Raw genomic sequence first — 15508 nt, 5'->3', positions numbered from 1 at the left:
AGCAGTGGAAGGAGAGTTCTGTGGTGCTTCACAGCTGGGCCCTTTGGTCACTGCACAGGGCTCAGCATTTGGCAATGCTGTCACATCCTTTCACGTAGAACACTAATAGAGATACTTTTATCTCTGCTCAGCTTGTCTTCTCCTTGGGTTTAGTTAGGTGGAAGAGATACTAAGCAAGTTGTATCTGAGCAACTCAGACCACGGTGCCATCACCCCCAGGGGGAAACTTTGGGTTCCTCACAGGCTCGTAGGCACCTGTGCTCCAGGGGAGGCACAGCCTGCAAGGTTCCTTTGCTGTCCTCAGCTCTTGGGAACTGCTGCTGTGTTGTGCCACACATTAATGCATTCACTGTGGCTCTTAAATGAAAGATTTATTATGACAGTGGGGTTTGCAGCAGCAACCTGCAAACAGGTTTGAGCTCCCTCAGAATGAAACACTTTTACATCAAATGGGAAACACGGGACTCTTGCTTAGGAAGAAACAGTCAGAGATGTCTGTTCTGCTGTGCCCTTGGCTTGGTGCCTTTTCTCACTTGTCCTGGTGGCTTCACACCATTTCCCCACTTTCAGTACCAACTGCAGCAGCCTTTTGCCTGTACCACACTTCAATCACACTTCAATCCCTGTCTCTCAGGGAGCTTCCTGCTTGGAATATTTGGGTTACAGTCACACCCACCAGCACAGGGATCCCAAAGTGGCGAGGTTGGGTCTTTTGTGTGACCCAGCACTCCACCCTTTGCAGAAAAGGATAGTGTCAATTGAAATGTTCTGTCTTGTGCCCATGGGGAGCAACAGAAGAACTGTCAATCATTTAATTAAGTCTGGCTCTGGTACTTAAATCAGTTTTCTGCAGTCTCATTACTAGAAGTGAACAAGGTAGATCATTTCCTTGCCTATTTGACTAATTGACCGTATTCAACTTGTTCATACTATGCATTTAATTAAAAAGTCATATAAACTACTTGATAAGACTGTGATAATCTGTCTAATTCAGTGTTAATAACAACATCTGTCCCAGGTTTTACACAGACATTGATCATTCACTGTGGAGCTACAGCATAAATGAAAGATTGCCAAATTTTTCCTTTGAGTAAAAACTCAAATGTGTTAAAAAATTACTGACTAAAAACCTTTGAAATGATAAAAAAACCAAGCTGCTCATTGAAACCTGGACTAACAGTGCCACAAGATGTGTGCTTTTCACATCACTGCTTTCTAAAGAAATTCTGATGGCAGAATCCAAAGGAAATCATGCACTGCCCTTCCTTGGGCTTGTGGTGTCAGCCCTGGGATCCCCAAGATCCTCGTGACCATCACTGCTGGCCTGGCCCTTTGGCACCGTAGCACCACTCAGGACTTGGACTTGCTGGAATTCATCTGCACTGTATTCTGGATTAAGGCAACTTGTTCATAGTTCACAGACTGTTGACTTTCCCTCATTTGGATCATGTTTTCAAACCTTTGGAGCACAAATAGAAAACTTGATTATAGACACAAAATGACCTGTTTCTGGTGCAGACCATTTTCTGGCAGACACCCACCAACACAGAGCTGTACAGAAACCCAAACTGCTCTGGGGACAGGCAGCACTAGAGAGTTCCATGTGCAGGAGCTCCATCCAAGCCAGGACATCTCCTTTCCAGGCTCACAATAACTTGGATGGCTGCACCACCACACCTCTATTGCCAGTGGCATCCTCACCCAGCAGTGATTCCATCCCCAATGTGAGCAGGGTACCAATAAGGGGATGTTGATAGGAGTTCATTCATCTCTTCCCAGAAAGCCACCAAGATGCAGCCTTAGGAACAACATTATGTTGAGAAAAAACTTGAAATAAGGAAGTAGATGCCTGAGCACTTACCAGCAGTATGTCTGTCACAACAGCCCAGTTCACAGATAAAAACAGTTCTCCAAATGCAATAAAAATCTGCAGAAGAGAAGAAAGCAGTGACTGTCCACAGTGCATGGTCCTTCTTTGGTGTAAGGATGAAGGCAGGCTCACTGACTGTGCCTGTGGGAGAGCTGTCCTACACACCCATTTATTTATAAATTGAACATCTCTGTCTGTGCTTACAAACACTAATTTCATCCTAAAAGTGGGGAAAGGAACCAGAGAAGGCGTTTGGGGTTTGTGTCACAAATCCTCAGCAGAAGAGTCAAAATAGGAAACACACACCACCCTCCCAATGAACTGCTGAACCCAGGAAGAGGAAAGCAAGACCCTGGGAAGAGAAACTTTCAGCACAGGTTTGAAAAATTATCAAAGATGTCCCTTTGCAAATGAAGCACCTCTGTGCTAATACAAGTACTCTTAAAGGCTCTTTCAGAGAGAGAACTTCCAAAATGGAATGGACTCCAAGGAACAGGCAGCCTCAAAGCCTTGGTGCCCTGTAGGAATTCCCTAATCCATCACAGATGGAGACCCAGCCATCAGGAAAAGGGGTAGGGCCCCCAACAGTTCTTACAGCTGTGGTCTCAGAGAATATTAACCCTCTCAGCCAGCCCTGGACACAGATTGGAGCAGCCTGCCCAGACTAAGTGAGGCTTTAGGAGAGCAGTAAAGCTACACTGTCAAGGTGGAGCAGCGCTAAAGACAGAGTCTATTTAGGACACAGGCCACAAAGTCAGATGGCACCTGGGAAATAAAATCCATAGTTACAACAGGCATCCTGCTCAGTAAGGCCTTGGTCAAGGTGTTGTAGCTGGTCTAGGAAAGGCACAATGGCAAATGCCCAGATGTTTTTGGAGAGGTGGCTGATGTGCTCCTAAGGAGAACCAGAGCTGATACACATCTTCCTGCCTCCTCTGTGGTTCTGGTCTGTTCTGCTCATGTGTCTTCTTCTCCAAACCAGTTTGGAGAAAAAGTTCCTTGAAGCACTGAGATACTTAATATAGACCATTAGCCAGATATCTTTCTCTTCACAATGCTTTATACAGGTTTCCTAATTTGCAGCTGAATCCATTTCCTCACACACAGTTGCTTTTCCTTAAGTTATATAACAAATATCACTCATTTCACATACTCCTTGAGAATGTGTTAGTCTTGGATTTATGCATCCTACTGTCCAAGTCTGCCCACTGACACAACCTTGACAGGCTTTGCCCTCACAAGAGACAGAGTGCAACTGTTGTTCTCCAGTTCAGGACTGTTGCAATATCACAGCTCCTTAGCTGGAAAGCAAGTGAAACACCTACATTAGAGAACTCTGGGCAAACACAAAATGTAGTTGTTAACATGGGAAGCAAAATCACACAGCTCAGCTTTTTACCAAGACACTTGGCAATAAGGACTGGCTGTGAAATCTTGCACTCCCTAGAAAATATTAGCCCTTCATCCCTTTATTTCAAGGTAATACTCTCTGCAGTAGATCTCTTGGAAGATCCAAATTCATCAGGCAATTATGGTATAAACTAACCTAACTTCTGTCAGTGGTGCCATGGGTAGCAAGAGATAGTGCAGGTTAAAGGGAAATAGGAAGGAGATAAAGAGCAAAGAGATTTATTTAGATCCTGGCTGATACTTTAAATCTAACAAGATGCAAATCCAACAGTTAGAGCAGAAGGTTCTAAAGGCTTCCAAACTGTTCCTAGATATCACCAATGGAATAGATGACTCCCTGCCTTCATACATCAAATGAGAGATTGATCTATCTCCCTTATAGGAATCTTGTGATGTTTAGCACTTCTAAAGTGTAATTTCCAGTTTTCCTTTCTCTTCATGCTTTTTCCAAGTTATTTAGTCTGTACAAGCCCAAAGAACAGGAGCATGTCATGCTCAGTGCAAGAAAAGCAGAATTCATCTTTAGGAAATAAGTTATGCTGTCAACCTGGAGATCAAAGGAATGGAAATAAATGAAAAATTTTCCTTGATAAAAAAATGTGATATTCAGTGGCTAAGGCCTCATACTCCACAGAGTAATAATTTCAAGCAGAATTGTCTTAACGTTAGAGACAGAACTTTGTTAGATTTTCTTTTCTTTCCTCAGGTCTTGTGTGGACTGCAGATGTAGGGTCACCTCCTCACCTCCTGGGGTTCAGCCATGACTTTCCCAAGCACCTGCACTGCAGTGAGCACAGGGCTTTCAGCTGCTTTTGGAGACTGAGCAGATGGAGACAGAACCTCTTTGAAGTCAAGAGCTGGGGATCCAGAGGGAGGAGAGCAATCTCACAGTATTTCAGCCCATCTACCCCAACAGAAACCCTGGAAGTCAGCCTTGTCATAGTTCCACATTAACTAGAGAATTCTTGTGCTTTGAAACATTTCTTCCAGCTTTGGCCACGGAGCTCCTTCATCAGGAACTGTAGTGACAGGACAAGGGGGAATGGCTTCACACTGACATAGAGAGGTTTAGATGGGATATTGGGAAGAAATTCTTCCCTGTGAGGGTGGTGAGGCCCTGGCACAAGTTGCCCAGAGAAGCTGTGGCTGCCACATTCCTGGAAGTGTCCAAGGCCAGGTTGGACAGGGCTTGGAGCAACCTGGGCTAGTGGAAGGTGGGTAGAGTGAGATGATCTTTAAGGTCCCTCCCAACCCAAAGCATTCTGGGATTCTACATTTCTAATAAAAGGTATATTTTGGTAATTCAAACTCAATATGTTGGTTCACTTATCTAACACAGACTGGCAAATGAAACTGTTGTCCTCCAGCTTTAATGACAAAAGAGAGAACTGAAGAACAAACTCAGAGAGGGGCTATGTGGGAACCTGAGAGACAGAAAAAGAAAATGGCTAATTCTTTGGCACTCAGATCTCGACTTCTGAATCCAAAATAATCTTCAATTTCACATTTTGCTTTGTGTACACACACTCAGACATGCAAATCCACTTGTTTTTCTCTTGGTTTAAAGGTGTTTTTCCACAGGAATACACATTCCTGAGGAGTCAAAAGGAAAACCTCTTTGAACAAGTGTTATTCTTAGAAGCAAAAAACCTGCAAAAGCACCCTTTTGCAGAGAACTGTTGATTACTGTAATTAACTTTACTTGGATCCTCTTATTTATGCTAATCATGGTGATTTTGGCTGTGGAGTCACAGGAAAAAACCTTGGAGTCTTTCCCTAGCTGTTACCAGATTATAGTTGAAATAAGGTTTACATTCAGTTCCCTCTCACAGGGAGTTTTTGGAACTATTCATCATTCCTGGTAGGTTTCTGTTTTTCCCTTTGCTAAGAACAGGATTTAAGTGATTTATACTTCAGTTTGCTTTGCCAAAAGCTTGACTTTGAAGATCAGCTGGTGATCTGGGACTTTGAAGATGATGGCTCAATTATTCTTAGCAAGAACTGTGTGTATTGTACAGCCCCAACTACACCAATCTTTAAGGATTCAGAAAGCAAAAATAAATAAGAATACTAAATTAGCTGCATAGCATTAATAATTAACATAAGATTGAGACTTGCTTTAACTACATTTTTGGAGGAGGGACAAGCTTCATGCAGCTAATTACACAGGCTTACTGTTCTCTTCTTCAGTGCACTCTGCAGGTCCTGAGGCCCAGTTTGCAGTGGTCCGCCTGCCCTTTTCCTGGAACAAGGAATAATGGCCCATCTTCGCGAACGAAGATTTGGGGAAAGGTCTTTTACCTTTCCAGCCTGCGCAATGGATTTTTTAGGTGAGACACAGCCTGCGCTGAACTGAGCCCACCCTTTAATCCTAAGGTTCATCTGCCGGGGCCAAGCAAGCTTGGACAATGGCAGTGAGGTCCTCAGGACGTAGGTTTGTTTAGAGTGTCCTTCTCATAGATGGATGGCCACACAGGGCTAACGACCTCCATCAGGCCAGGAGACCGGGATTTGAACCCGTGGTCGCAGCAGTGAAAGTCCTGCATGCTAACCACTAGGCCACCAGGGGTCTCTGGAACAAGGAATGCCCAACGTGGATCCCACCAGACAGGCCACAGGCAGCATTGGAGCACCATTCCCAGTTCTTACCTGGTCACTTTATAAGTCATTGAAACCTCCTAATGGTCTAAAAGACTGCAGAGAATTCTGCAAAAGCCACCCCTTGCCTTCTCCTCCTCCTCCCCCTTCCGGTTCTCCCCAGGACGCCAAAGGACATGTTGCTGATTGTCACTTACAAAGGTGGAAAGGATGCTGGTCTGGGCCACCATGAGAGCTGTGTAGAGGCACAGGGCAGAGATGAACATGCTGGTGGCACAGATCAGAGGATCAGCTTTATTGTACATCTTCCTTAATCTTCTTGCAGCTTCTGCCCCAGCGATGACACCCACGATTCCTGTCCCAACGGTGATGCCTCCAAAGATTAGGCTGGTGACAAAGCAAAGGATTCAGCTGAGCATGGTACTGTAGAAAAAGGAATGGTGTTAGCTTATGTCTGTGGTTTCAGAGGAATCTTTAATGGGGAACTTGAATTTCATTCCATTTGATGTAACCCTCCCACTCCCTGTAAATGGATGTACTGCCAAGCCTCCGTGGAAGATGAGTATCCTGGGAAGCAGATATTTTCCCATTTCCAGAGCAGGTGTTATGCACCCAGGCTCAAGGAGGACCCTGCCCAGTAGGACCTGGCTTGGACATGCAGTGATGTAGAGGAGACCCAGTCATCTTGGTTACCCTGTGAACCAATCTACTCAGTCATCCCTGAAACACAGATGGAGTAACTCTGTATCACAATCTGCTGTCTTGGAAGGGATCCTAGCACGTGGAATGATCTACATCTAAATTATAACCCTCTGGTTAGCACAGCTGAGATGAGTCACTTCTCTGACTCTGGGAAACACCTACCACTTCCCAGAGGAGTTCAAAGAATACTGAATAGTTAACTCTGCCAGGTCCACGGAGCGTTTTCTGAATGCAGAATGTCCAGCACCACTCAGCTTTGTGTGTCTGCAAATGCAAATGTGTTCTTCAGGAATCACAACTTCATGCTTTAAAGGAACGTGTCTGAACAGCTTAGAAGATTCAGCTTCCAGAGGGGCTTCTGTGTGTGCTTTTCTCTCTGTCCCAAATGAGACCCCAATGACAAAGCAACCAAAGACCAGTGGTGCTGATTGTTTAATGCATCACAGTTTTCCAAAGGCAAACAGGGACAGGACCAATGTATTCTGAGCACAAGTGCTCCTGAATATTTCAGTGTTACATGGGAAGTTCTGTACATTTTCCTGAGCTTTCTCTAACTGCAAAGCAAAGTAACCAGCTGGGATAGGATCTGTTCCTTTAAACTACAGTGCATCCACTTTTTATTTTCTTTCTGGCTGATTAGGAAGGACTGAATTATTCTACAAGAAAAAAAAAAGTATTTCTATGCAAGATAACAAACTTTTAGCATATTTGTAGTCTCTCTGCAAGTTCTTCAGAATTCTGATTCATCACTCACTACAGCTTGATAGTGACAGTAGAGATTGTCACTAGGCAGAGTAACTATCTTAGAGATTTGTTCAGGAGAGAAAAAGTTCCAAGGTGACATTAGCTGATTGAAGCATTCATGGAATTGTGTTTAGAATATTCATGTGTTGTAAACTGCAGTTGAAATAAACCTGGAGCTGGAATAAAAGAGAGCAGCCAAAACTAAATCCAGGCACTGTTCAATTGACTGGGAGTAGGAAAGTACAGAAGCTGAGTCCTGGGGAAAGGCTCCTATGGGATCTTTTAGGGTCTGAAAATGCTCCCTTATCTGTCTGATCTGTTCCAAAGTGTCTGCACAAAGACCTGAAAAAAACCCTATTTATCTACCTTGAAAGCACTGAGACCTGAGTCAGCTGTGATGCCGTTTGAGTTTGTGTTTCCAGGGAGTCTGTGACACAGCCCTGATCCTTAAACAAAGCCTGCAACTGCTGAACAGCCAGAGGGGATCCTCAAAGTATCCCTGGGCAGGTCCTGGGATGTGCAGCTCAGTTCCTCCAGCACCATCAGCTACAGGTCTGACACTGTTGTTTATATTCCGTTTCTTCACATCCCCCTGGAATAACAGTCTAAAACCAGCCTTATGCTGCTTCTGGCACGAGTTTATGCCAAGGTTATTTTTAAAGTATCCTGTAAGAAGCAGGACATGAGGTTAAACTATCAGGAGCTCCATTTCCCTTCCCCGAAGACCATGTCTGCTGTAGCAACACTACTGTGGAATAATAATTCAGAAGTGGATTAGAAAGCAAACCAGAGGGCAACACCTTCAGCTTAACAAAAGAAGTATTTAAACTGTATCTGTGAACAGAAACAGCCAAACAGCTTAAACTGTTCAGTCTCCTCTGCCTACACTAAGCCACACTCCTGGGTTCACTCCCTTCTCAGTATTGTTCACTAGTACATTATGAGCCACTGGTAGCATCCATGGAAGGACAATTCATTTCCCATCGAAGGATTTGGGGGTGACTATTCAATCCATCTGGTTACACTACGGCTCAGAAATCACTTTTGAGCTGGCTCAGTTGTTCCACTGCAGACAAGCAGAAGAACCCTGTTAGCAGAGCACACTCAAGCTGTGATTACTGCTTTTCCCTTTAATTGTCTTTACCTGGAAAGCCAGTGTAGGAAGCACTTAGTTCTTTGAAATCCATCATGAAGGCAGATACTGAAACTGGATTTGGGATACCTCCAGAAGAAAGGGACACTTGTATGGAGGCCACTGGTAGGGAGTCAGTCTCAGTGCTCACTGTGACTGAGGGCAGCCATGAAGACTCAAGAGGAGCACTGAATGCATTTTTGTATTCTGGATAACACATTGTATTCTGGATAACACATAATACATTTGTATTCTGGTAACATATAATACATTTGTATTCTGGTAACACACAAGGGAAAATTTCTCTTCCTAGCTGGTGAAAAGTCATCCACAAAAAGTTCTGATTGCTTCAAAGTCTTCTACTCTTGTAAATTCCTCTTCCCACCCACCATTTGATATTTATTGATGGATCTTCATGGGTCTGGATGTGCCCTGTAAGCAGAGCTCTGCTGGCAGGTACTCACAAGACCAAATCATCCTGGTTTGATGCAATGATATGGTACTAGATCAAAATCATCAAGCTTTCTTCATGTTGAGAGCCACAATCACCTGGCCAACACAGCAGGGATTTTAAAACCAGACTAATAAGCAGATAATGGGAAAGTCACCAAAACACAGGATTTAAACATACTTAAATGTGTATTTAAGTAGCTTGGGGTGCACAGTCGTTTGTCAACTGAAATCTCCTTGCTAAAGCTGCTCCTTTTTTTTCCTCACGAGTGTTCCTGTTACTGCTTCTTCCCAATTTACTTACACAGGGCTGGCAGCATCTTCCCAGTTAACTGAGTGATTATAAACAAACAAACAAATAGGAGTGTCTCAGCATACCTGGAAGCAATTTAGTCTAACATTCACACCCTGTTGCCTTCACCAGAAGTGTTCAGTCACATCCTGCCTTCCCCCTTTGGAAACAAGCTGTGATTTAGTGCTGTGCAGTGTTTCCAAGGTGGTTCCACAGTCCCAGCTCACCTGTTGGATGAATTGCACGATTCCTGGAGGCAGGGGGGGACAATGCCCTGGACAAGCTGAGCCCTGTACAGGAACAGTGGTACCCACATTCCCAGGGCTCCAGTGACAAAGGCCATGGCTGTCAGACCCAGTGAGGACCAGACAAAACTACAGCTGAAAGTCAAAAGAAAACAAAGGAGAGATATCAGAAAGAATGGGGTGTGAGGGAAAAGGGAAAGCCTACCTGCAATATCCGCGATTTCAAGCAATAACAAAGCAATTAGTTCAGACATCTTATAATCAAAATCCATTCCCTTGAATATCTGAACTCTGATCAGGCTTTATTATGAAAGTCAACAATAAAGTCCTAATTAGAGCAAAGGCCATGACCTACTGATTTCTTGTTAAATCCTGGGCTCTTGCACATTCCATTGCCAGCTTCTGCTAAAACAATTGCTGTGGATTTTTTGATAGCAGAAGTACAACAATAGAGAGTGGGCAAGAATTTAATGGCTTAGTATCTGAAGGAAAGTGTTCTATGTGCAAGTCTAAATGCCTCAGGATGGTTTTAAGTCATTTCTGTAACCAGCACAAATGAGAGTAACATCTGGGTCCTTCAAACTGTGAAGATGCAGTGGCTGAACCCCTCCTTAACTCTGAGTGGGTAAAAATAGACTGTCAGTCTGCACAGTGAGTTTTCAGACAAAAGGAGAAGCATTTTTAAAAACTGTCCAAACCTTGTCTCCTTCCTGCCCTGTTCTGGGAGAAAATTAAATTTTTGCTGGTCTCTTTCTAGTTAATAGTTTAGAAAAAAGTCCCCTTTAAGGTCAATAGGGAGATATGGAATCTTAAGGCTAAACAAAAGTTCTGTATTGACCAGGTGACTACAGATTAGAGGATTTGCTAAGAACTGAGCCCAGTTCTCCATCTTCTAAAGATAAAGGACTCTTGGACCTGTTTTTTTGGCAGCATGACTTTATGCTTTGGAAATCAATTGCTAAAGGAAAAGAAAATTAAAATCTATTTTTACAACATTGCTGCAACATCTTTTTGGAAAGAAACTTCGGTGATAGCCTAGTTGTTGAAATGTCAGGTTCATTTTTGATTCAGGAAAATTCACTTTTTATTCACTTCAGACTATACTGACTACAGATTGTGATCCAACAAACTGGATCTCTGGGGCACTTGCTGTTCTGGATGTAAACGGGATGGAAATCTAATTGTCAGCTAGAGAACGCTGGAACCTCTGGAAGAAGAATCACAGAATCATAGAATCAGCCAGGTTGGAAAAGACCTCTGAGATCATCTAGTCCAACCCTTACTCCAACCCTGCCGTGGTTCCCAGGCCATGGCACTGATGCCACATCCAGCATCCCCTTAAACACCTGCAGGGACGGTGACTCCACCCCTCCCTTGGCAGCCCGTTCCAATGCCTGATTACTCTCTCTGTAAAGAATTTCTTCCTAATATCCAACCTAAACCTCCCCTGGCAGAGCTTAAGACCGAGCCCTCTTGTCTTATTCATAGTTGCCAGGGAGAAGAGACCAACTCCCACCTGGCTACAACCTCCTGTCAGGTAGTTATAGAGAGCGAGGAGATCTCCCTTGAGCCTCCTCTTCTCCAGGCTCAACAACCCCAGCTCCCTCAGCCTCTCCTCATAAGACTTGTGTTCGAGTCCCTTCGCCAGCCTTGTTGCTCTTCTCCGGACGAACACTCCAAAGACAGAGAAGGTCCCAGGAAAGCAGGTGTGCCGGGATCGGGAGCATCCCGCGGGCTCGCAGCGCGGAGCCGGGGCTGGCGCAGCTGCACAGCGGCCCCTGCTGTTCCCTGCCCGGCTCCGGCTCCTCTTCCTGCCCCGCTCTGACCGGCTCACCGCAGGGTAAAAAGCTTGCTGCACTCCGCATTTACTTCGTGCTGCAGCTCAGCTGGTGCTCTCTTTAATTTTTGTGCGGTTAAAGGCAGAGGTCGTCTGCCAGCCACGCTCAGCTGCTCAAAACACGTGGGCAATCGCTTTATAAACCGTAACGGGGCGCAACATTTTCACCTCGTGTATCAGAGGCACAGCAGCCTCTCAAAGACCACACAGAGACTGCCTGAGACATGCTGATCCCACCTTCCTCGGGCACTGGGAGTTACAGATAAATTTACACCTGCAAATAACGCACTTTAAGCGAACCAGCTCACCCTGAGGGCTAAAGCAAGAGGGAAGGGGAAACTTAGTAGAAAGTAGAGCTGGATTTCAATAGCAGCACAGTGCCCTGACTTTGCCTCCTTCCCCCTCCTCCAAATGGGAGGATAGAAGATGCAAAGAAATCTCTGATTTCTTTTGTAGCATTCCTGTAAAAGAGTGGAAGAAAGATTTTTATTAAGGGTGTTTCCATCAGCTTGCAAACAGCATGAGGCACTAAGGAGCGGGGCAGGATTTCATGGACATATTTCTTGAAATGGAATGGTCACTCCGTGTAGGGAACCTTTGTTGCTCAAACCACTCACTTACTTCTTGGCAAGGGATCCAACATCTTGACACCAAGTAGTCTTGGTAGTTCTGGGTACACCTGGTGTCTCATGTGCTCCTCGTCTTGTGCCGGAGATGCTCAGTGCTCTGTGTCTCGCTGTCCTTCTCTGGATCCTGTGAGGGACCAGGAGAATCAGGAGGACCAGTGCTACACCTCCCATGCAAGGAGTTACCTGGAGACACAAGGTTGGTTGGGTCAAGGATGCCTGTTTTCATATAGATGTGGTTTAGGTCACATTTGTAAATAAGAGGAGCGACATTGGTGATTTGTGGTGACTTTGGAGGAATGATGATATATCCTCCCTCCCCATCCTACAGGTGCATGGTTGCTTCATCTGATTTTGAAGAAAAACATGTTTGTGGTGCTCTGGCCACAAACACAGTGATCCCTGATGCAGTCACCAGTGTTACCTGAACAACATCCCAGTGTTACTCCAGTAAAAATTCTGCCCTGTTCACCTGCATGTGCCAGTTAACTTTGTACACAAGGTAGGAGGATCTGACAAAGTGCTTCCAAAGCACTGGGTGCTCAGGATGGAGAGACATCATGATGACATGATCAGAACAGAAGAGTTATTTTCTTGAAACCTTCAAATAATAGAAGTTGTTCCCAACAGCACTGCAGGAAACTGGTGCTACCAGTTTAATGATATTTTTACCTTCAGATTCCTCTGTTTGAGGAGGTCTCAGTGCAGTGACAACCATTCCAAATGTGTCCTCAGGTAAGAGGAACATCAACACCTGCCCTGGCTGCTGTACAGTTTCACCTCCACCTACCAGAACCAGGCAGGAATCTGCCACTTGTCCTGCAGGAAGAGCTCTCTTAAACACCACATTCATGACCAGTCAGGCAGTAGGAAGCCCTTGCACTGCTCCCCTCTTTTAACACAATGGACGTAAGGAATCCAAACCCCAGTGAGGATTCTGCTGTGTCAGTGAATGAAAGGGAGTGACTCACCCTGAATGCCCAGTGCCAGTCCCCCGTGCTCTGTGCCATGCCAGCTGCCAGCATGTAACCACAGCCACTGTCAGCAACAGAAAGGAAGAATCAGAAAGCACCAATGAACTCTGGAGGGCTGAAATGACGTGTCTTAATGAGAGCACAGAGAAGTGTTCTGTCATAGTTTTCAAAAGGGATAAACAGAAACAACCCTCATGGTCTGTGCTAGTCTACTTGCCAGACTTGAGACAGTGGCAATAATGTCCCAGATTCCCCCTCGGAGTCCGTATTCTGTAGAATGACACTGCAAACCCAGATCAAACAGCCCATAAAGCAGTTTATTATTCAGTCCTTTCTGTGCTAGCCACAGGAATTATGTCCTGCAGGAATTTCTTTAGTTTTAATCTGCCTTCTGGGCCCAGCCTTGGCTGCCTGCTCTAGTACAGAATATGTTTCTAAACTACTTAAAAGGCCCTTCTCCTCTTCTTGACACAGTGGGAATTTAACTAAAAGAGGAGAGGGAAGTACCAGTTCTTCATTGGGAGACATTTAATGGAGGGTTCTTGAAAAATTTGTCAAATAAACAAACATCTAAAAGCTTTTGTGTTCCAAAACCCAGAATTACATTACATACCCCCATGCACACATTTCTTTTAGAATTGATTCAATATTTTATTCAAAGCAAGAGTTTAGATTCTCCCTAAAAGTGTTGGGGGAAAAAAGCAAATTTTTCTTCAAGGTAAGTACAGAAATGAACCTAATCAGCTCCATTCAAACTTGCTAAGGAAGTGACAAATCCCTTTGCAAGAGCCAAGGCAGATATACATCAAAATATATCCAATTGAGGCTTGGGGTGTATTGAATTGCAGGCATGGTCAGACAGAATTTCAAAAGGCCAGTCAATTACTAGCAAGAAAACCAACCTTCCCACTGGAATGAAGATATAGAAGATAGATAACACTGTGGTCCTTTTTCCTTCCTCAAACAGGTCTGCAATGATGGTGGGTGCTATGGTGGAATAACTGGCCGTGCCAATGCCAACCAGTCCTCGTGAGAGAACAAATATCCTGTAATACTGCAGGGGAAAGACATGTTATAGTGCAAAAGAGTCCATGCCAGAAGGAAAGCTTACTGTTAAAGAGGTGCCTTTTAGTGGATCAAATTTACCAGAGGAAATCAGAGTTGGACTGCTTTTACCTATGTCTGTATTCCCTCCACTCACACCTGCTCCCCTCCCATCTCACTGCTGGGCTTTCTCTCTCTGCACAGCACTGACTTCCCACAGTGACACCCAGAGGGAATTTCGGGATAGGGTGGATAGAGCACATGCTTGCCCAACAAGCTGCCACACTGTAAGGTCACAAACAACAAACGTTCAGGACAAAAATGAGATCCCATCAATTGCCACAGTAATGTGTGGATTCTCCACTGCCTAGGCTGGTCTCCAGCTTCCCATAAAGCATTCCTGCATGGAGCACATTTAGTCCAGGCTTGGGGTGTGAGTGCTCACTGATGCTTTTCCAAATGTGGTTAGAGAGAGACTCTATCAGCTCCTGCAAGGTGTAAGCAGATTATTTTCACAGTACCCTCTAAAAAAGCAACATACCGACTCAGTGATGAAGGAACTGCCCAAGGTGACACCAGACCAGAAGAGAATTCCAGCTCCAAGGATGATTTTCCTGTTGTAGCGGTCTCCAAGGTATCCAAAGATGGGGGCAGCCAGCATGTAACACAAGGTGAACACTGGAAATCCAAGAACCAGCAAAGACAATATTGCTCAGATTATTTTTTTCATATGTGCTGCTCATCCCTCAGATAAACTCAGGTTATTTTTAGGGCAGAGGTTAAAGGCAGGCTGAGTTTGTAGAACTAGGAGGGAGATTGATATTTGAAAAAAAGATAAATACAGGTTCAAAATACCCTTACAAAAATAAAATGTGTGTGAATTACTCAGGTTCTGTATTTCTTGAGAAATCCTTCATCTTTGTGATTCACATGCTGTGGGATTTTTGAAGGACTCTATTCTGGCCTGACTTTGAGTTTTGCATCATAGCCAGCCTGCCCACAAGTGGAAGTGAGTAACACCACACATGAGGAGGAACTAGAGAACTAAGTAACTTGGCTGTGTTTTAGGAGCAGACCATAGAGAGGCAAGACAGACAGAACTCCCTGAACTGAAGAGGTTTCATTACCTGTTTGCAGCAGACCTGTCTTCCCATCGCTGAGTCCAAAGTATTTCTGTATATCCAACACGATCCCTGCAACAGAGGCAGACACTGAATGGCAGCAGAGTACTCTGCTCATTCCTTGTAATTGCCAACCCAAAAACAGGGCTTGCAAGAACTGCAGCACCTTTAGCTTCTAGTTTAGATTGTAAACCCTTATTCTCCCACAAGCACAGATGCACAGAGAATTAAAAATTCTTATCACTATAGATAAAATTAATGATCTTCCACTATATAGGTCTTATGAGAGTCACTGTTTCAACCACAACTGTTCTGTTTGTTTTGCAGCATTAGTACCTAAAAAGTTTAGTGTTCAAAGTTGGACACAAAACAGTGGTAAGTTTGACACCTCGTGGGTGTTGAGACAAAAAGGTCATTTTCAGCTCTACGTCCTGCCAAGGCTGCAGATCTGCATTTCACCTAC

The 15508-nt window shown here is 44.5% G+C and overlaps 1 protein-coding gene across 13 annotated transcripts in view; it reads right to left on the bottom strand.

The window, feature by feature from the left end:
• The window catches only part of LOC113971319 (protein spinster homolog 3-like), a 47453-nt gene that overhangs the window by 14622 nt on the left and 17323 nt on the right, over nucleotides 1-15508 (bottom strand). For 10 of the 13 annotated variants that reach the window (XR_003535517.1, XR_003535518.1, XM_027691114.1 and 7 more), the window contains 8 exons: nucleotides 15052-15117; nucleotides 14466-14602; nucleotides 13783-13934; nucleotides 12878-12944; nucleotides 11902-12092; nucleotides 9426-9578; nucleotides 6076-6265; nucleotides 1862-1927 (listed from right to left, as the gene is read on the bottom strand). Coding sequence is in view for 11 of the 13 variants with exons in the window: in XM_027691114.1 (XP_027546915.1) it covers nucleotides 1862-1927; nucleotides 6076-6265; nucleotides 9426-9578; nucleotides 11902-12092; nucleotides 12878-12944; nucleotides 13783-13934; nucleotides 14466-14602; nucleotides 15052-15117 (1022 nt within the window). In the remaining 2 variants the exon portion in view is untranslated. Of the gene's footprint in view, nucleotides 1-1861; nucleotides 1928-5426; nucleotides 5523-6075; nucleotides 6266-9425; nucleotides 9579-11901; nucleotides 12093-12877; nucleotides 12945-13782; nucleotides 13935-14465; nucleotides 14603-15051; nucleotides 15118-15508 lie in introns of those variants that run through there. The other 3 variants (XM_027691122.1, XM_027691113.1, XM_027691117.1) reach the window with 3 other exon arrangements.

Source organism: Neopelma chrysocephalum, unplaced genomic scaffold (assembly GCF_003984885.1).
Source record: "Neopelma chrysocephalum unplaced genomic scaffold, ASM398488v2 Primary Assembly neopelma1_82, whole genome shotgun sequence".
Taxonomy (NCBI): domain Eukaryota; kingdom Metazoa; phylum Chordata; class Aves; order Passeriformes; family Pipridae; genus Neopelma; species Neopelma chrysocephalum.
This window is presented reverse-complemented; position numbering and strand designations above follow the sequence as displayed.